General features: G+C 35.0%; 1 protein-coding gene across 9 annotated transcripts in view; it reads left to right on the forward strand.

Annotated features, from left to right (window-relative positions):
* Positions 1–22,672, forward strand: part of DMD (dystrophin) — a 1,137,330-nt gene that overhangs the window by 818,359 nt on the left and 296,299 nt on the right. For all 9 annotated transcript variants that reach the window (XM_088068904.1, XM_088068916.1, XM_088068923.1 and 6 more), the window contains one exon: positions 3,863–4,098. In XM_088068904.1, the coding sequence (XP_087925030.1) occupies positions 3,863–4,098 (236 nt within the window). The remainder of the gene's footprint in view (positions 1–3,862; positions 4,099–22,672) is intronic.

The raw sequence follows: 22,672 nt of genomic DNA on the forward strand, positions 1-22,672 counted from the left end.
TGGATGCTCTAACTCTGTAGAAAACTCGTTGCAGTGCCCCAGCATAAGAACAAAAAAATATAAAAAAAAAATAATAAAAAGGCAAAATGCATTTTAGTAGCTGACAGAATTTCACCTGTGTGGTGTTGAGGAGTTTAGTTGTTCCAAGTCAAGCTCACAAGGACAGGGAGCTGGTAAAATGAAACTGAGATTTCCCAGGAAATAAGCCAAACCAACCTAGTGTACAGTGTCTCAGCCAATGAATGGCTCATTTTCCCACAGAGGGAATTCTTACTTGATCTGCCACTAAAGTCAGTGGTGCTTGTGTTAAAATAGCAAATTCAGTTTCCTTGACTAAAACCAGAATGAAGTTTAGTGGGTGTATATTACTCCTATTCATTGCATGAAGGATTTAAGGCTGGCATCTCCCTTAATTGGTGCAGCTAACAATGGAACTAAAAACCCAGGCTAGACATGCAAATTGAATTAAAATCCACATCCAGTTAATGTGTTGCTTCTTCTTTGTCAAAAAGCTTTGACCTAGTAAATGCAGTTACCTTACACAGTTACAGCTTCATCACCACTAAAAGCATTTGGAAGGATGGAGAGGAGCATTCCTGTGAACTGAGGTGGTCCTGCTTAAAGACTGTGGCTTGAAAGAGTGTGTTTGAAGGGCTTTGAAGCTTTTGAAAGCATTGTCATTCTTCCTGACTGTTCAGTTCCTGTTCAGTTCTCCTAAATAAGTAGTTTTGTTTGTTTTGACTTGTCAGTTTGACCCTCTCTTGAAACATAACACTGAAATAAGCAGAGTAAAAGAAGGAGGGAAAATTCTTTCTTTGCAATTGGCTTAATTATGTTTTAGTTGGGCTTGCATTTAATATTTGAATTTCAATTTCATGTTGCATTCCAATTATTCTAACTCTTCAAGTTTAACATTATCGATTAATTTAAAGATACAAAATTTACCAATATACCTTCAATTTAATCAGTGTATTTCAAAGTTTAAGAACAAGTTGAAAATCACACCTATTATTTTGTGTTTTATTTTTCTCCTATTATTGTTCTGTGTTGTTTTCTTCTTTGTTAAAGAGCAGAAAATGCTAATGATAAATCACCTTAAAAAATTAATATTTGTGTAGTTTAATATCTTAAATTCTAATAGACTTTTTGGTTATCATATCATGGAAGTGAACCATTATAGCTTTCAAATAAGTTGAAAGATTAAGTCCTTTACTGTTTTTATGGAATGTTTCATTGGGGTGGAATTTATTACTCAGACATTTGAAAAAAAAAAATTTTAATTATTCAAGTTCTGCATTTATAAATGCATTGTCCTGAGAAAAAATCAAAAACAAACTAATAATAAAAAGTCCCCACAAAAACCAAAAGCAACAAACTGTCCCCTTTGAGTCACAGAAACTGTCAGTGCAGTTCTGGATAAATTTTTTCAGAATGAGATCTGTGGCTGCATATTGTGCTGTTAATATTGATTTATATTTGTCTATTCTTTTTAGTCACTCATTTGTACAGTTATGTTAAATGAACTGTGTCATATCTATGCAAGCATAACCAAAGCATAATAAGGGATAGACACTGTTCTAAGTGGCATTTTTGTTCTGAGAGGAGATAAATGTCAGACGTGAAACACTATACAAACACTTTTTAAAGGATATTTTTATAAATAATTTGATAACTCAAATATTCTAATCGTCAGTTGAAATGGAACAGATCATTGTCATCCTTAGATGACAGTAGATGGTGGTAGATCTTGAAGTTTTTAGAGAACATATTATACTGGACTGATTGCTTGTACCTTACAATCTTTTTTTTGTAATATTTTGTGATATAAAAGACCTACATCAAGGAAGAAACACCAAAAATAATGAAACAAAACCACACAAAAACCAGCCCAATGGATAAAAAACCCCAAAACCCATAAGCCAAAATCCAGATCAGTTAACCCATAAACATTAGAAGATTAGGAAGACCCTTTTCTGAAATGGCTGCCACTGGGGGAAAAAATAAATAAATAGATATTAATTGGTGAACTCATGATTGTTTACTCAGGTCAAAATACATGAGATGCAAAGAGATGCCAGACAGTTGTCTCAGACACCCTAAATCTACTGATGGATGTCCCAGTTTAAAAACTGTTCTTCAATTTATCTGAATACTGATGAGGAAAAAAATTTCCTCTGAAATGAGGCAACTTCTGTTTAACCTATGTGAATGGCAAATTAGGCTACTGTTTTCCTGTTGTCTAAGAATTTCTGAAGTCACAGAGGAAATATGAGGCCTTGGCTTTATGGAAAAATTGTTGGACTCTGACCCACAACTTGGGTTTTTATATTTCAGATAGACTTTGCTGTAACATCATGAATGTCAATGGAAAACCATTTGACTCTCAAAATAGTAGGAAAGAAAGAAAACAAAAAGCTTACTGTGCATGGGGCAAAAACACTGTTTTGATGTTTTGGTTTTCTTTTGTTGAAGACAAGGTATCTCACAGGAAAAGGGCAGGAAAATGCTTACTCTGTTAGAAGACTGGGAAAAATGCAAAAAACCTGTATTTTTTGCACCTAAAAATCAAAAAACCTTTAGAAATTAGTGCTTCAATGCTAGAAAATGTAGAACACATTCCACAGAGGTTTTATTTCAGCCCTCCTGGTTCAGTTATTGGTGTTTCAACATCTGATTCAGAGAGAGATTCTAAAGTGTAGGTATTTAGTTTCTTTTCTAATACTGTAGAACCTCAGTGAAGCAATGCCAGGTTTTCTTCTGTTTGCTCTGTTTTAGTTTTTCATCTTTGGTTCATCCTTTTAAAAATTGAGAAAAAAAATAACAAAATATAATTTAGTGTAGCCTCATCTGCAATAATTTTGCACATGAGGAATTGCTTTTGCATCATTAACTGAAGGGCAAAAATAGCCCAACAGTTCATAGCCATCTCTTTGTAAACAGCAGAAATCAAGGAGAAAAGATCAGTCTTGATCTTCTGAATGGTTTTATGTTCCATACTTCTCTGTCTAATGGTATCTGTCTGTGTCACCTCTCATCATTTTTGCTGCAGAGACAGAAACTGTGCTTCAGTGTTGGGTATTTCTCCATTCCAAGCAATGAATAATTTACAGATTATATAAAACCCATAGCTAATAGATGAAGAAAAGACACTAAGAAGATGTGTCTGTTTTCTCCAAAAAAGAAAGAAAAAAGAAATCCACAAATATCCAAATAATAGCACATAATATTTTTAAGTTATGAGGTGGAAAAGTAAACAATTAATCAAGGCTGAATTTCTTGTAGTATAAGCTTCCATACTGGCCACAGATCCTATGGGAAGCACTTGGTGATAACAGTGAGAAGGTTTTTGGTCAGACAATTTCTCAGCTACAGAGTGACTCGGGCACAGTGGAGGAAACTGATTCCTAAATACATGGTCTTGCTATGATGTGTTGCATAGTCCAACCAACTTTTTTCAATCTGTCTTCTGGCATAGCAAGATCTGACCACACTACCAGATTTTTGGAAAATTGCTCATTTTTCAGTGACCTTTAGAGAGGGGTTTATATTACACTGTGAACTTTGCTAGTGTTACTAGGTCCAGCTGGCCTTCTAAGGATGGAATTTGAATATGCTGAGAATGATGGATGTAAAGCATATATTATAATAGAAATACTGTGGGGCAAAAAATGAATTCATATTTTCTTTTAGTTTTGATTTTCATATTTTCAGTAGAGATAATATCAAGAAATAGACCTCTTTCTATCTTATCCGTTCTATGGAATAAATTCTGAAATACTGATATAAACATCATAGTTCATTTATTCAGTAATTTTAGCTGCTTTTTTTTTTCTTTTTTGCTTTCTTTTTTTTTTTTTTTCAGTAACTCCTGGTGAAACTGTTGCTGTGGATACACAAACCAGGGTAACCAAGGAAACCACCACCTTCAAAACAGAAATGCCATCTTCTGTGCTTTTGGAGGTTCCAGCCTTGGCTGATTTCAATAAGGCATGGGCAGAACTCACTGACTGGCTTTCTCGACTGGATCGAGAGATAAAATCTCAGAGAGTGAAAGTAGGTGATCTTGATGACATCAACGACATGATCATCAAACAAAAGGTATGAGAAACACTGATTTTTCAAGTTGAAAGCCTCATGATCTTTATTCTGTATTAAGTCCTTTCAACAAGGAACAGAGGACAGATGCTAGGCTGCAATACGTGAAGTTGTCACTTCAGCTACTTTATCCCATAAACACAATTATTGGGTAAAATATTTAGATAACTAATTGAGGAGAAAAGAAAATTATTTGCTATTTTCTCTGGTATTTGAAGCAGATCTCTCTGTCTTTCTGTTGCTTGTGCTGTAAGAGTACACAAGTTGGTTGAAATATAAACTTCATGAGAATAAAGGAATTGCATAGTAAGCTCCAGGTTGCCAGGAAGAAGACGACCCTGTTTCACACCTTTTCTTATGTTACTTCTCTAATAACTTTTTGAGAGCCTCAAATGCTGCTGCTCTCAGTTTATCAAAGGCTCCTCTGTTGTTTTAACAAAAAGAACAGCTCATTAATGCAATTGTTTTGTCAGCAAAACTGCATCACTGCATCACTTTTCTTTGAAAACACAGAAAAATATGGAAATACATGTTTTAGGAGAAAAAAAGCCTAAATTTTAGCTACTCAGTAGCAAAAAAATAATTTTGTATTATACAGCTCTAAAGTAATTACCTGCCTTCTAGATTTAGCATTGTTCAATATAAAAGATTTACCCTGCCTGTGCAAAACTTTTCAGTGCTAAATTTCCATTGAGTTCAGTTTGAAACTGAGTTTAGGATTCCCTATTACAAGATTCTGTTGTTTTTTTCTCATTACCTTCCTCCTCATAAAAAAAAAATCTGATTTATTGTAAGGAAGATATTGACATTCTTTCTCTTTGCCTAAACTAGAAACAGAGGGAGAAAAATTGTGTACATTTTGTTGAGACTTTGCACTAAGACATTTTAAAGAAAATATGTGGATGTCTCATGGGATTAATTTCGCTTGTTTTCTTATACTTCCTTTTTTCCCCCAGTCTTTTAAACCATTTTTGAGAAATTTGGCCTTCTTTACCTTCTAGATGATGAACATGTTAGTTTCACCTCAATTAATGTTGATTATATTTAGTAAGTAGAATTACATACTGCCTTGCTAATTAAAATATCCTTAAAACAGAATGGATAGAAGTGATAATTCCAGTGTCATCTGCACAGGGCATTAGGTTAAGATAGTTGTTATATCATTTTGAAAGGTTGAGGGCCAAAGAAGATTTGTTTATACACTATCTTTTAGTGTTCTTTAGAATAATTTTGGTTTTAAAATTTTATATTGTCAGATGCTTGGTTCAGCATTATTCATTTTTTTACTTATATCTCACTTTGGCATATTATTCTGGCAGGCAAAATCCATAGTTTGCTTTCTTCTGCTGATGTCTTTTCTTAAATGTGAGATCAAATTATTAACTCTTCACAATTTCAGTTAATATTATACTTATTTTAAAATTAACTGCTTTGTATTTGCATTTTATCTTAGTTCAAGGCTAAAATATTTTAGCACTACTGCAGTCTGTTCCTGGCTGGGTAGCACTGTCTCTTTTTTTGATACCATGCTGTGCTGGTAACAAAACCAGCAGGAAAACTCTTTTTTGTCATGCTTACCTCTCTAATTGGCTGTGCAACAGAATGTGACATTTAATATATTCTCTGATGGAATGGAAGAACCACTGTCTATATATAGCCTGCAGTTCTGTTAGCTGTCTCCCTCTTCTCTAATGATCATCTTAATATCACTTAATACATGGAAATGAATGTCATGAAATATTTCATTCTTCTTGTAAATCTGCCACTGGATTGTTAGGTGAGATTAGCACAAAGGATTTTCAAAACTGAGAAAGAATTTTCAGATTTCTCAAAAAAACCCGAAAATTCCTACCTTGGTTTGTAATGTGTGGAGTGTCTGCAGCAGTCTGTGAGCTGATGAAGTTGGACGTGTGGGTACTTGACTAATCTGAAAAGTCACTCCAGATATGATCTAAGTTGGAAATCCAAAAGTAGTGCTTACCTCCCCTGATCTGTACATTCCATAGAAGATTATAGGGATATTTTTCCTGTGGTTGTAATTTAAAAGTCATTGAAAGTCACCACACTGCATCGTGGTTTATTTGGAGAGTTTATTGCATCTATACAGGGATGTCAGTAAGATTTAATGATAGTTCCATCCTCGTAGATTGACCTGTTTTTTTTTAAATCAGTTTCTCGACTTCAGGTGTAAAATACCATCTAAACACAGCCAAATACTTCCCTTATAAAAATTCATCATTAAAGAGATACATGCTTCAAGAAAGCTGCTTTATTATAGAACATCTCTAGCTGCTCACACAGAATTTAGAATGCTTCAAACAGCTCATCCTGTAGTTGTGTTACCAAACCCTTACTGTTTTGGGGTTTTGTTTCCATTTCATATTACATTCACGGCAGAAAGCCACATTTCTAATAGTAAATTGCAATGTCAAAGCAAAGATTGTAACAGCAAAGAAATCCCACATCCTAGCAGTGTATGCAACAGGCCTTTTTCCAAATCACCCAGGTAAAAATAAGTGACCTTAGGTTATCCCTTCCTTCTCAGCAGCATGTAACGTTGTTGAAGCACCATCTCTCAGGGCATTTTGGTTAAGTTCACTTCAATCTGATTGTATCACAGGATCACAGCCACTAACTTTGCCATATTTTTCCTCCATAAAAGTTTAAGACATCGTTAGCCCTCACTTGAACTTTGCTCGGAGCTGATCGCAGTGAATTGGCACTCTTGTGTGAATAGCACATACACTGGTTAATTATGGGACAATAAAACTCAAAAAAGACAACTATTTTTAAAAAAGGCTTCTTTTAGTGGAAGCTTCCCCTTAATGAAAGAAACAGTACAAATTAAATTCTCCTAAGTGGTGCACATAATACATAGCAAAAGTAGTATACTAAAAGAGTGGCATAATTACTACTCATTTCAAATATCTATAGCTAATCTTTCAATGAAATGAGTGGTATACTTCAAGCAAATGCATTAAATATTTTAGTCCTCTATGATTGTGTATATCTGTATAGTTAAACTAAAAGACACTAAAAAGTGTGTAGTAAAGATATTTAATACTAGCATTAGTGTCACCCGTGCTTTCATTAAAGGAAAATTATTATATTTTTCTCATCTGCTTGAAGACTGATGTTTTGTAGGATTTGATCCTTAAAGAAAGAAATATAAGACAGGATGATGAGAGACTCATGTTGTTTCTTTAGACAAGAAATAAAGCAAATAAGTTCATGGGAAAGACTGTGGATACATAATATGCTATGATGTAAGGAGGTGAGGGACATGACAAACTATGATTTACCCAATTGCTTCAGTTCACTATCCTTATTTCAAAACAATCAACATGCTTTATATTTGAAGGCTAGGTGGGGGTTCTTCATAAAAGAGAAAATTAGGGGGAACAGGATGATAAATTCCTTTTTGTTACATTTTAGAAAAATGGAAACCTTACATAATCTGCTAACAAGCCTTTACTCAGAAACTCTGCTTTGGCATCATTGTATTTTGAGAAAGGTTTGCAGCAGGAATAGTTTTCTACTGAAAGCAGTCAATCATGGAGGCTGTGCAAAGCTTGAAGTTAATTAACAATGCTCTTCAGAGAGATCAGGTACTACAATCTCCTTAAATTGTGAATTCTTTCCATGGATTTTGCCAATGTATGATGTCCATCCAAAATTTTTGTAACTTATGTAGTTGAAAGCATGGCTTTTTATTGCACTGGATGAACATAGATTTTATTTAGTAAAGGGTATATAATAAGTAACATTACTAATGAATGGGACTACAGTTTTCAATGCATGCTTTTACTCATTGATTCTATGAGTGGAATAGGTTGAATTTTGCTGTTAGGTGCAGTGGAGGGGACTAATCTAAAAAAAAATGTATTTATGTAGAATAAGACCAGCCTAGTTACTGAGACTTTTAAGCAAAGAGGAAAATATACTTTCAGGTAATGATTTGTGTCATCCAAAAATAGTCAGCCAAAAAGATGTAGAGAACTTATTTCTCTCTAATTAATTTGTCACTATTCATATCCTCTGTCAATTAGAGAAGTAAACAAATTATAATGAGGAAATTTTTTCCCTTTTAATTGTAATTGATTTTTCAATAGATGAGAAACTTTTCCAAATGATGGATAGTAAAATAATAGTGAAAGAAAAATATTTGTGTATAAACTACAGAAAAAAAGAGTGGGCTTAACTTACATTCCTCTTGTCTGAGTATTTTTCATCTATTCTTTCCCATGGTTACATAACATTCATTTTATTATAAAATTTGAATGTGCATTTGCATGTGCAGCCTTACAATTAATATTGAGATAGATCACAAGAATGGGAAGTTTTTTGTCCACATTCTTTTCCAACATCCATTTTTGTGGAAATAAAAATATCATTTTCCAAACCTATATCCTGTTATTACAGAAAGCAACTGTAAGTTCCAAATTAAAATTTGCATTACTGGGTGTGTACTTTAAAAGTGCCCATGTTGAATGAAAGGTTGAAGTTGCAGACAGAAGCTTTTGCATTTGTCCATATGTCTTATGTCAGAAGTGTGAGCTATGGGCAAGGTGGAGTCCCCACCCTTTTGGATAGTGTACTTTAAGGTCTACAGAGTTTTGCAGAAGTTTCATTTTAGTGACAAATGCATTAAAAGATCCACGTAGTGCATCATTCAATAATGTACTGTTAAAGACCGTCATAGAAGATTTTACACTTGGATCTGAACGTTTCCAGTTCATGGGATGTGCTTAAAGGGAGGATCTTGCTAGTCCAGAATCCAAGTGTAGTGCCAGGAAGTTGGGAATTTACATTCATACTTTCTGAATCAAACTTCAAGAGCATGTTTGTCCCATCCCTCACTCTGAGCTGTCATGATGCTCTGAGGGCTCTTTTCAAAGCTTCTGGGATCTTCTTTTTCCATGTGAATACACAACTGCAGACATTCCCTGCGCCACAGCTGGACCAGGATAAACTATCCTGATAAAGCAGGGCTGGAGCCAAAACTGATTCTGCAACATTCTGCAGCATGTTGGATGTTCTCTGGCATTTTTGTGCATCCTCTCTGATACCACAGCCCTACAGATTACTTTATGAGTTAAATGTTATGCAGAACCTCACTTACCTCTATGAAGTTCACCATAGGATGTAACTGATCAGAAGACACTATCATTATTTTATATGTATTTCAGAGTGTTATTGTTGTATTTAATAAGGGATATCTAGTGGAATTCTTCTTTTAGGTTGTCATGCTGTTAGACTTCTAATTTATGAAAGTACTGGAAATCTGGTTTCAGTTTTTGAAGTGAATAAAAAAACTAATAAATGAACATATTTTTAAGTATACTAATTTATTACTATAAATTTAAAATTACAAGATTTTTGGTCCTGGAAGGCTTTTGTTTTTTTTCAGAATATAGGAAAAAAAAAATGTCTGTCAGCCTTCCAGCTTGTTTCTAAAGGTTAGAAAATGCAGTAGGATGCTCTAGAGGGCCTGGAAATCTGAATCTTTAAAGGGAAAGGGAAGAAAAAAAGGTCTATTAGTGGGAAAATTGGACCTCAAGGGATATAGAATATGTGTCAGGACACTCTTTTTTTAATACTTTGTTGAACAAAAAGACAGATCATATTTTAAACTAGCTTGGCCAGCTCATTACAGTGTGTTAGAGAGTATATTTGTTTTCTGCAACAGTTAAAAAAAAATGTCTAAACCCTGTCTTTTACAGTGTGATTAACAGCTATTTCTTTGTTTCTCTCTGATGCCAATTACTAGGACATGCATAAAAGTTGTACCTCTAAGGATCTGATTCTAAAATCACTGAAGTAAAAGAGTTACTTTCAGGATTTTTCAATTAGTTTTCAGTCAGGCTGTAGATCACCATCCAAAAAAAACAATATAACAGTTGTGCCTAACATTCTTCTCTTTGCTTTTATTGACCTATTTTGAAATAATTTGAGGGGTTTTTTTCCCAATTCTCAACAAAGATAAATTATCCTGATTAATACAACTTGCATCCTGTTCAGGAGGGAAAGGATAGGAGTGTAGCTACTCAGTTTTGTTTGCATCAATATGCTGAGTACTAGAAGTATCAACTTTTCATTAGGGCTGCACTTTTTCAGTAGCATTTTTTTTAAAAAAATTTCTGAGTCTGACCTATGTTATAAGCATAAATGACCTATTCCATCAACACCGAATCTTGATGATCAACTTTTTTTAATCCAAGTCATGCTTTCATTTTGCGCTTTCATTCCACCAGTATGTGCAGCTCGGAGACGCAGCTGCACCAGGTCCTCTACAAACACACCATGGGTAAGGAAAGACTTTACAGTTGTGTGCTGTCCACAGGAAAATCCTGCTGTGCTAGAAAGTGTAAAAACTCCCTAAACCCTCATGAGTTCCATGTGTGCCCAGCCAGCATAAAAATTCTTAACTAGATTCTGGGCTGAGTTTAACATGGCCCTCACCAACATGCTGAGGACAGTGATCAGTGCTCTTTAATCAACCGGTGGGACAGCATCTGGAGCTGGGTTTGGGATGCCCAGAGAAAGACATGCAGGGAGTCCAGTGAAGAGCCAGAAATGTGGTCAGGGGCCAGAGAGCCCTTGATAAATGAGGAGGGGCTGACCTGGGCTTGCTCAGCCTGGAGAGAGTTCAGAAGGCACCTTCTGGCTCTCTACAGCCACGAGATGGGAGACTGTAGAAAAGATAGAGCCAGACTCTTCTCAAAGGTTCAAAGAAGGATGAGATCCAACAGACACACGATGCAGCAAAAGGAATTCTGATGAAATATTGCAAGAAAAAGTGTGCATGATGAACATAATGAAACATTGGAACAAGCTGTCCAGAGATGTCAGGGATTCTCCATCCTTGGAGATATTCATCACAAAACTGCACAGGGCCTTCTGTGACCTGAAGTGGCTCTGAATTTGGCCATATTTGAGCAGTAGCTGAGCAAGATGATCTGCAAAGGTCCCTTCCAAAAAAAATTATTCTGTCATTATATATATATGCTATTCTCAAATATTAATTCTGTGTTCTATACCTTGTCAATGAAACATGCTTTAAATAAAGGAAATCATGGCTTTATTTCCCTGCTTTGTAACCCTCCCACCTCAGCTGTGATTTGCTTTAACGACTGGAGAAGTCCTGTTAAAATTTAGGCTTTTTTTGTAGTTCTAAATTGTTGTGAGGATTTGTTAAGACAGTTGCACAAATTTTAGGGGGCTTTATTTTACCAATATTGATATATGTTATTAGAAGTAGTAACAATAAAATATAAGCGTGGCTTTTGTTTTATTCAAAAATTCTGGGAAATATAAAAGCAACTTGTTTCTAAATAATGATCCAATATATAAAATTCTAATCTAGTTGTAATCATAAAATGCAAATTAAAACTAAGGGGAACAATTGCATATTTGCTCATTTAATGAGTGAGGAAATGGTGCTCCTCTTCAAGAAATAAGTTTTCTTCTGTAAGAAAATAAAAATCATCAAATCCCAGCAGACGTCCCTAATTAAGCTGATCTTGAAACACAGTTCTTTTATGTGGAAAAGAAGATGACCCCAGAATTTAAATTTAAAAAATCTTGAAATGTGCCCTATTGGTTTCTCAATGTGCCCAGGGTATTCTGATACTTCTATAAACACATCCAAATGTTATAGATTTAGGGTTTTGCTAGCAGATGGACAATTCCCTCTTGAGGAAGAACAGCCAGCAGTGTCATTATCATCCTTTTTCGTGAAGGGATTGTTTAAAAAAATGTCACTAGCTTTTTAAAACTCTAGTATAAGCTTTATAATAAATAGTTTCTAGTAACTTAGCTTTACTGCAGTAAGCACAATTATTGGAATCCCATTTTCTCTTTTCCCAGTAGAATTCTCCAATAATTTTTTTGCACCTCGAGAAGCTCTCATGGAGAGTTCTCAGTTGATTTACATGTATATATTGTTTTATAACACTCACGGTAAGTAATGAAAACCTCTCAAATAAGTACTTTACTCAAATGTAAGGAGACAAACAACTCACTCCAGTGAAACATTTAAATTTTGTACCGTGTAGAGCTGCTTACAAGTAAAAAGGAAAATTTATAAAAACACTATAAGAGAGACTTAGAGGCATATTTTTATTCAGGAGCACCAGGTTCTTGAAAAACATTCTCTCTTCCCTAACCATTATATACATTTTCTTTTCATGTGACCCAGCGCTAGCCGTGTGTTGTCATTCGATTTAAAGTAAATAAACAGTAAGTTCCTTTGGTTCTGGGAAGGCAGTGAAACAGTGGGAGATGGAACTGTCTTGAAAAGTTAGCACTATGAGGGTGATTCAGGAGAGAGGAACACTGTGCTTGGAATTTGTTTCCCTTTCCACACCTTCTTCACCTCTGTGGAACACGGTCTGTTTTCTGCTGCCTGGAGTCCCATTTGGCTCATCTCTTCTTCAACATATCCTCCTTTTGTATCTACTAAATTGAATTTTGTATGCAGAAGATAAAGAAAAAATGTCTGATTTTGCCTAGCCTGTCTAACATTTCTTAATAATGAGCAATATGTTGAAGAAGCCTTAGATTCTAGTCTTTTAAGACTCTCTTCCAATCACCAGTTGGGGATGGTGGTGGAATAGGGTTTTATGTTTGTTTTTTTCTTTTGTTTGATATAGAACAAATAGAAGTAGAATTTGTTTTGTTTGATATCCTTCATTACTGCGAAAATAAAATATAAAAAAATCCATATTAGCAGACAGTAAATTTACACTGTAAATAGAATATTAAATTTTCAGGTTACTACTGCAGTGAAATCCTAGAAAATGGCTGAATGCACATGCAGCTTAAAATACAAAAGTACTTCTACTAAAAGCAATAGGACTGTTTTCCTCAAGAAAGAGACATTAAAGTATTGTTCCTGAATTGAAATAGAGAATTCAGCTCTTCATGTAATCAAGTGCTGAAGAAGTACTTAAAAAAACCCTGGTTTTCTAGTAAGTGTGGGCCATTTCACATTATTCCAGCCTCTTATCTGTCTCAGTTGCTAGCTGATACAATAAGCAAGGTAACAAATCAATCTCAGAACTGTATTCTGTTGTTCTCATGGACCATTTTTCTTATTGAGCTAAAAGATCAATTTAACTTCTCACCAAGGCATTCCTAATGGTCACGTATTTTCTGCCCATAGGAAGATTTTCTCTAGCCAAATATGAGATTCACACATGAGATTTAATCTCTTCAGCCAGTTGCCAACTTCCTTTTTCATGCTTCTGAATTTGTCAGATTCTGCAGATGAATTGTTAAATATGGAATTCACCCTGGGTTTCATGCAGTGAGGTGAGGGGAATTGTTTCCTGGAATAGCTTCTTTCTCTCAACACACAAGCTCAGGCATAGATACCTTCCTCCATTTGGTGTTACTCATCTCCACCCCTGCGGAGGAGCAGTTTTCTGCTGGAAAACATGACATAGTCATAACATTCCACTGGGAATGAAACAACTCAATGATTGTCCCCAGCTGGATTCCTGGCACAACCCTGCAAAACAAGCAGTTTTCCTGTAATGTGAAACAGCCAGTCCCTGCCATTTGTTAGCAAGAATAAGATTCTGGATATCTAGACCAAAGGCAGTAACTTTATTCTGCTGGGACACTGAAAAACTCTCTGATTTCTCTCTTTCCTCTATCCATTTCTTTTGTCACCCCTGAAGGCCACTGTTCCAAGTTTTAGTTTAATTTGATTTTAGTATTAAAAAGACCCAACCCAACCCCCCAAAACAAAACTACAAAAAAAAAATAATCCTCTAATATTAGCAATGGTAAAGTGAAAAGCCGTATTTTGATACTCAAAGTGGCTTCTTTTTGATGTTTTTAACAGAACAGCATGACATTTTGCTTCTGTGAGAAACAAAAAGTTAGGATCAAGTGTTGTTTCTAATTAGAGTAGAAGTTGGTTTTGATATTTTGGAGAAAAAATGGTTCTGTGGTAACACAAAGACCCTGTTTTATTTTGCCTTCCTGTTCAGAGAAATATCTGTTATGTTTTTTGACCAAAAAGAAAGGAAGTTAAAATGAAGAAATAATAAAAGGAAGGTGAATTTAAGCATTTTCCTCTCTGTGGGAAGAATGATGGTTTTTGGGCTATTGTGATGACTATTACCAGTGATGTCTCACTGCATATGTCATGGAATCTTTTATTCAAACAGTTTTGAAGGTAGCATGATGTGGGATGATATCTCAGGGTAAATTTCCAACCTTTTGACATATGTTTGACCATTTTCTGTTCTGGTATCTAATCAGTGTGTCTTAAATTCCTACTGTGCCTTGGGATCAGCACTGATAATATTTTTAAATGTTATTATAAATCCTTCTACTCCTTCATATGTGGTCCATATGGCATAATATTTCTGATGAAAACTGGTATATGTGGCACAGTCCGATAATGTAATTCAGATATGGGATTCAGCTCTGAGAGAAATCTGTATTTTGAAAAGAAATGATGGTGCATCAGAACACATAAAAACTATTAGCTTGTTTGCTGGTAGTGTGATTTTGGGAGGGGCTTGCCCCCACCCAGACCTGCCATTGAGACATGTGATAAAGAACAAGAGCACTGATGTGCTAGGGAGCCACATTACACCTGTGCTTACGAGATGGCACCGTGAAAGCTTGGCATCAAAGTGCTGTGAGACAGCTGATAAAGTCAATTCCCTCAGCCATTGTATTTTGTATTCCTTGACTAATTTAGAGGCAAAAAAATCCCATAGCAAATTCAGTATTAATTTACTAAAGAGGATTTCCCATGCACTTCTTTTCAAGTCAGGGGAAAGTTCTTTGGAGGCAGCAGAATCTGAATTGGGGCTGAGCTCAGCCAAGTGGCCCTTCTGGTCAGTGACTGTAATTTGTATATCAGGTCTGATGTTATGAACTCAAAATTAGGACTTCTGTGTATCTGTACTAAATGTTCCAGAGCTACACAAACCTGCAATATAATCCACAACAGATATTATTGATATGATTGATTTAGAGACAGAAGGGTTCACAGAAAAGGATTTGTGGTATTTTGTGCATTTAAATTATAATATTGATAAGATGCATGTGGATGAAAAACTTGCATATTTATAAATAATTTCACCCTGGACTTAGATCATTGTTCTGAGCTGAGGAAAAAAAGGTGAAATTGTCTCTCTGGTCTTGTGATTATGGTTAAGAGGAGACAGGAAAGATGGATTAAATGTAGGTGGAGAGGAAAGGGTAGGAAAACCAAAGTAATTGTTGAATTGGAAAAGTTTGCGAAACTGTTAATTTGTCTTCTCTAAGACAGTTCTATGAAGGTCTGTATTGTTGAAAGCAGAAATTCAGGGAAGGAGAAAGAATTGTAACATAGATATGCTCTTGTTTTTTATATAGATTAGGATATGTAAATTTATTATCACCATATTTCCATCCCCCATCTCCTCCTCTTCCTGCTAGACTGCAGAAGTATTTAGATTGCTTTCTGAGAAGTATATCTTGCAAGTATCTTTCTTTGACTCTTTCTAGCCAAATATGCTGAGGTTAAGGAAGATCTTTCATATTGAAACTTTTATTCAGTCATGTTAATTCATTTTGTTTATTAGTTTCTATGTGTTTATTTTTTTCCAATATTTCTTATCAAGGTGTGATTATTTTATTTAATTATGATGTTTTTTGTATGAATTTAATAATTTTGTGTGCCTCTAGTAATTAGAATGGTTTATACATAAGCCAGAATTGTAAGCGGAATCTAAGCACATGACTTTTCATTTCCTTGGGTGCTAATTACCGAATTCCTTTGAAATTCTTTCATTAGCCAATCTTTAAATCACAAATCTTAATTAAAATAACAGGACAGCCTTTGGAGACCTCTTAGAATAGAATACAAAGCATTTAGTTTTTATTATGAGCAAATTGGGATTTTTTCACTGTAGGGTTCACAGGAAATGTGTTCTCTTGGCTTCATGTTTCATTGTATGCCCATTTCTGAATTACAGGAGTTACATGATCATTGTTAGGCTTTGCTGTAGGGTTGATCTTGAGGGATGTTATTTAACAATATATAGGATAAATGATTCTTCATCCTGTTTTGAATGATGGGTAAAACACCATTTATCATTTTCTACCCTCTTCCCTTCTACTGCCATTTCATAGTAAGACTTTTTCACTGTAATTATTGTTTCCAGCACAAAATCATATAAATAGCAGATTATTTTTTAGTACTATCTCAGAAAGAAAAGAATGAGCATCAGGACTCATTTTCAGTTCCCTGTACTTCAAAAGAATTGTAATGGATTATTAAAAATAATGTGAAAACAAGCACTTTTTCACAATACTCAACAGAAAATGATGATCTTTTCCTTTTAGCTTTGCTACTTATGCATCTCCTTGGAGACATTCCGACTTCATTTCAATCTGCCTCTATAGTTTTTTCCCTGACTTTTCCAAATTTCTTTGAATTTTGCCTGTGAGGGATGCATTGTGAGGAAGGTGACACACCAGAGAGGATGCCAGTGCCTGCAAGGGTTGACCATGGCAAACTGTTCCTGGGCAAAGACCTGATGCCAGTATTCTGTCTGCTTGTGTTCTTTCTGTCTGCTAGTTGTCTGGTGTTCTGGGTAGGGAAAGAAAAAGACAAACAAAATCTAATTGGGAAGAGGTTCATTGAAACAGTTCAGAAATAGCTGCTAAGCAGTACAGAGGTTAAACGTTAAAACTAGTTTATAGTTCTAATTTATGCTCTGCACTGAAGTAAAGTTCAGGCAATAAAAGAAAGAAAAACTAAACTAAAACATCATAACTATATTTTCTCAGAGCAATTTCTTTCTATTATGTTTGATAAGAACTTTCATTTTTAGAGGCTTTTAGATAAAGTTAAGTGTTCACATCAGTGTAGAAAGCTACTTTTCATGAGAAATTCACTGAGAAATGTAAGATTTTTTTTAACAGATGCAGCCACAATTCTGTCTGCCCATTACCAATGATCCAGGAAAACACTCTGTTACATTTCTGAAGTACTCTTGTGTTCTTTTTAATATTTTTTTAATATCCACTTCTCTCAACTAAATTATTCCATTGGTTATAATATCTCTAAAAAGGCAGACATCTGTGTATGTCAGTCCATTTATGTTTGATGAGGGCATCTAGGAGAGTGATCTCTTTCTATCCAGTAATTCTTAATGTTTAAAATGTTTAAACTTCTTTTCTTTTTTTTTTTTTTCTTTGTTAATGAAAGAGACAAGACTGTGTGAACAGGATTTTACAGGAAAAGGAAGGGAGGGGGGGCAGCAAGGGGTAAAAAGATGTTCCCAGATATTTTTGGTCCACTCTTACAGATTCTGTGTTGCTGACCATAATATGTGACCATAACATGGAAAGGAATCAAAGTATATTCCTCAGAACATACTTGAAATTTTTCTGGTTTATATACCCACTGCCTCTGAAAAATTAGGTTTATAATGTATAACAAAACATACATCTAATTTCATCACCCAGATGCAGAGATTTTTATTATCCTTGCCATCCTTTCCATAGAATTCTCATTTACCATTGATACCTGTCAATTTTGGTAAGCCACAATCTGTGGACACTTTTTACACGAGTTCTTAAGGAAAAAGCTTGCAGACTGTGCAGGGCAGGGATCCCATCTTCATATCCCTTTAAATATTATTTAGACATTGTAGATTCAATTATAGAAAACCCAACAAACCCAACATACATTAATTGTTTTGATCATATTTTAGCCATGATACAAATTCCTGGCATATCTCACTGAGTAATGAAAAAATCATTTGTAATTCTTATTTGTAGACACAAAATTGGGGCAGATCATAGCAAAAATGATTGTTTGTTTCCTGCTACTGAAATGTTAGACGTGTTATCTCAAACCATTTGGCCATCAGAGAGCAGACTGTTATCTGTTCTGACATTAATCTACTTTCAGTGGCTACTTTGGTGCACAGTTTCAAAATGACAACAAACATGCGCAATGCATCAAAATTATGTCCCTTTCAGGAATAAGATTTGTGGAAAGATTTCTTGAACGTAATAAAGTGTCTCTGCATCTGTGGGAACTAAAAATAGCCTTTTAAAGCTGTGGTTGTAAGGGATGTTTCCCAAACTATTGCATAGGGTTCACAATATGTTTTTAGGGGTGATAAAATGCAAAATCATATGTATGCATAATAGGCAGGCAACATTCAGTGTAAATTCAATCAAGAATGAAATGCTATTACGTGCAAACACCTCCTGGGCTTGTGCAGAGGTAATGGAGCATATGAAATAGATAAAGTGACAGCCAAGAGAGGAGGAAGATATGTGACTTTCCCTACAACTTTGTTTAATAATGCTTTCAACATACATTGTGGATATAATGTGTTGTTTTGTCTTCATCCAAATCACCTTAGTTTTTATTCCATGCATTTTGTAGACTGTAATTTGGTGATAATGGCTTCTTTGCACAGCTCAGGAGTGATGAACAGGAATAACAAGGTCTATTAAAAGGAGGATGTGCATGTCCTTCCCAATACAGAGATCTTAGTTTGAGTGGGTCAGGAAGAAAGTTTCTTACATTTTGCTTGTAAGAAACATCACTAAGTATTCAGTATTGAATATTTAAGGAGAATATATATGAGAAGGCTGATTATAAGCCAGTCTGTGTAAGAGCCAGGTGAGAAGACTTACCTATTTTCACCCTTTCCTTACTTGTTACATGCTTATTTCTTCCGTGAAACATGCTTTATGAAATCTGTAGTTCTTGAAGTTTGTCTTGTGCATTATCAGTGGTTTTGATTCAGTGGGTTTGGTCTGTGTTGCAAACTTCCAAGCCACACTACCTGAGTGAGGAGCAGATTTGTATTGCTCTGCCTGAGAAGGGCTGCAATGATTCAAAGAGTCAGGATGTGGTCTCCTTTCCCCCTTGCTCTAGTTGGGAGCAATCTGTTCAGACACGGAGAATTTATACCCTTTTACATCCTAAAGGGAGCTGAATTCTCAGATGAACTGTCTCAATCTTACCAACATTTTCAGACTTTCTCATTTCAGTGGTAATTTGTGATGACTAAATAATTAGAATATGATGCAGTCATGGAAAGCATTTTAATATGTATTGTGTTTACAATTTTTTTTTTAATTCCTTGATTTATCTAAAAGTCAAGTGTTTGGAGACTCCTCTTAGCAGCAGCTAGAAAATATGTATTAGTAATATAAATAATATATTATGCCAACATAGTAACAAATCAAACTCTTCCTATTTACTACTGAAAGAAGATCTATTTATAACACTACAGATTTCCCTATAATTTAGAAAAAAAAAGAAAAAAAAGAAACATCTTGAATAGTATTTGGCATAAATTTGAAAGAGGACAGCATTGCTCTTAACAAATATTTTGAGTCTCACATAAGCCTCTGTTTGCAATAGATCTTCCAGTATTTTAGGTTAAAGAATTTGGGACAATAAATAATAAATGGGACAAAAAGAGGGGTTTATCACACTTGAGACCATAGGAAATGCTTTACTGACTCAAACCATCATTCTTTTGTCTAACCCAGGAAAATGTCTCTGGTGGTGACATTAGAGCAGGAGGTACAGAGAGGATGTACCAGCCTGACTGCCTTCTGCTTAATGTTACCCTTTTACTGCCCCATCCACAGCATCCACAGCTCTTGGATTTGGGACATCAGGAGTCCTTGTAGCATCTGTTTTTCAGCCTATTGTTCATGAAGTTGTCTAATCCTCTCTAAAAGTGCTGATTCTTTCGGCCTTTGTGACATCCTGTGAGCAAATTCTATATAGTCAGTACCTGCTTTGAAAATAAATACTTTTTTTTTCTGTTCTAAACCAGTTTCTACTACAATAATGCAGCATACTTCTGCCCACTGTCTTCTATCTTTAAATGAAATACACATTGGGGAGTGAAATTTTCACTTTATCATCATCAGGTTTCCTAAAACTCTTTTCTGAAGGATTTTATTAAAAAAGCCTTTATATATATATGTATCGTACCTGAACTGAATCATCATTCTCTGCATGCTTGTGGGCTTCTTTGAAGAAGTCCAGGAGTTTCTTTTACAAAAATCTGTGGCAGCTGTGGGACACCAGTTTCAAATCCTAGTGCTGGAGCTGTAGGATTGAAGCTGTGCACTATGGTCACATCTCCTGCCTCTCGGATTTCCCTCCTCACAGGCACTTTGTGTCTGTCCTGATTACAGACCCATCTTATTCTTCAGACCTGGAATATAATTTCTGGGTTACTTTTTAGATTACATAATTAATCTTGTCTTATTTTAAAGTACTTTTTAGTATATAATGGGATTCCAACATCAGCACAACCTTTCTTTCCTGTATGGCTTCTTTCTGTATGTTACAGTGCACACGTTACTATTACTCTCTCACCAAACTTCTGAGAAATGATATGTCAGCTAAAGTAAAACAAGCTCTTCATGCCTTAGCTAAGAAAATGAGGCCAGCATTTTTAATAGAATTATAAATAGAGAAAATCAAGTGCTAGCCTGCCATTTTGCACTGTCATTGTATAAAAAATATCATACTACAAAGAAACTACAATGAAAAAGAGAGGCCAGTTTCAATATCTGAGCTAACTTTGAGGAAGAAATCATTTAGTAATTGTTTGTATTACTGGCACTTATTTTAAACAGTCTGCAGGTACTGTTTTCCACCCTTCCCATTCAGTCTGTCTCCATTGCTATCAAGTAATCAAAATAAAAGTTGAAAGAGCATTAACTCTAACATGTTTTTATTCAAACCAACATTAAAAGTTCTCTTGAAAATGATGTTATAAACTAACACAGGGTTCTATTTATTCTCTGTGCTGGTTTTATAGTTGCTTTTTTCAAAAAGGCGTGGTAGGTATACTAAAGAGATCTGGAAGGAGATCTGAAAGTCCTTGCAGTCCAGATTTTTGCATCAGGAAGGATCAACTAGACAGATAATTTTTTGACCAGTTTCTGTCTAACCTGCTCCATAAGATTTTTTGTTTTCTGTATCTTTGCAGATTTTTTTTCTCACCACTTAACAATCCTTGGCAGTCCAAAGATGTTTATCTCCAATCTTAATGTCCCCTGCTTCAATTTAAGCTAGTTATGTGACCACAATGAAAACTGAGAGCAGTTTACTCTCTCAGCAATAACCTCATATATTTGAAGGGTAGTACTTCAGTTCAGTTTTCTCTATACTAAACAGATCCTGCTCCTTAAAATCTCTATCCTTGTTTCTAGATTAGTGGCAATCTGTCCAGTCATTTGCCACCCATTCTGATGCTAATCCAATTTTTCAGCTAGTTATTTTAATGCCTTGGACATACTGATTTCTCAGGTTTCTTTAAAGCTGCTTCGAATTGTATTTCTCTTCTCACATTCTTGCTGCTGGTTGGTTTTTGTATCATTGTGAGTATAAAAAACTATGCTCTGTTCCATCAACCAGTAATAGTGATTAATATTAGACATAGGACAAGTCTTTATGTTGCTTCACTTGATACTGTCTTCCCATATCCAAGTTATGGGGCTTTTTTTTCCATCAGTTTCATTTCCATTTCCATCCAAATTTTCTGCTTGTTGTAACATCACATGGGCAGTATTAGAAGCTTTGCTCCAGGCATCAGGCACAACTTCTACCTGTGGTTCACTATTGATAAATCTTACAGCTTTGGGTGAAGGGAAATGCAGTTGCCCACTTATTATTTATTTTTTGATAAATGGTTGGCTCTATTACTTGTTACTATCTTCCCTTCTCAAAGGTTGTTTAATCAGAATCACTAATTCTTAAAGGTTGCTCTAAAACTGAGCTAGGAATAATTCACCTAAAATTTCCTGGTTAGTTTTCTACGTCTTTTTCAAAAGTGAGGTATATTCATCCATTGCAGGTCCTTAAATATAGCTACTAATACCCACGAGGTTTCTTCAGCCAGTTCCTGAGTATTATAGCTGAAATTCATGAGCTGTCACATCAGAATTTGTATTGAGTTAGATAAGAATGATTTCACACCAATAACAAAGTTAGCATTGTTTGTTTATTGTCTTTCACACAGAGACCTTCTGCCCTGAAGCTGTTAACATAAGTATTAGTGCTAGAACAAACCTTTTTTCAGACTATCACTTCAAAAGTTTCAGTGACTGCTTTATTCTGTTTGTGTAAAAATGTTGAAGCAAAATAAGTTTACAGATTTTATGGCACCTGCAGAATAATCTCCATCTTGTGTAACTTTACAGCAGAGAAATGAGCTATAGGTTTCCATAAGGGGATAACAAACACTGTGGATAATGGTACAAAAAGATGTTTAGACTCTCTGTGATGGGTTGTAGTCCTTATCCAAATATTGGCAACTGTTTTATATTACTTGTATGTATATTTGTGTGTGTGAGCATGTCTGCATACATATCTACATTTTAGATACATTTATTTATTTCCTGGTAGATGTAATGAAGAAAGACCATCATCAAAATAAATCAAAATAAATTATCAGGTAGTTAGAAGGATTGGTAACAGCAAATTCTGAACAACCACTTGATTGTTCAGAATCACCAATCAATCAAAAACAAACAATTGCTAAGCAGTGACTTTGAGGTTGAA

The sequence above is a fragment of the Pseudopodoces humilis genome, chromosome 2 (genome assembly GCF_049639895.1).
Source record: "Pseudopodoces humilis isolate 2021_Gansu_Grassland_sample_001 chromosome 2, ASM4963989v1, whole genome shotgun sequence".
NCBI classification, from domain to species: domain Eukaryota; kingdom Metazoa; phylum Chordata; class Aves; order Passeriformes; family Paridae; genus Pseudopodoces; species Pseudopodoces humilis.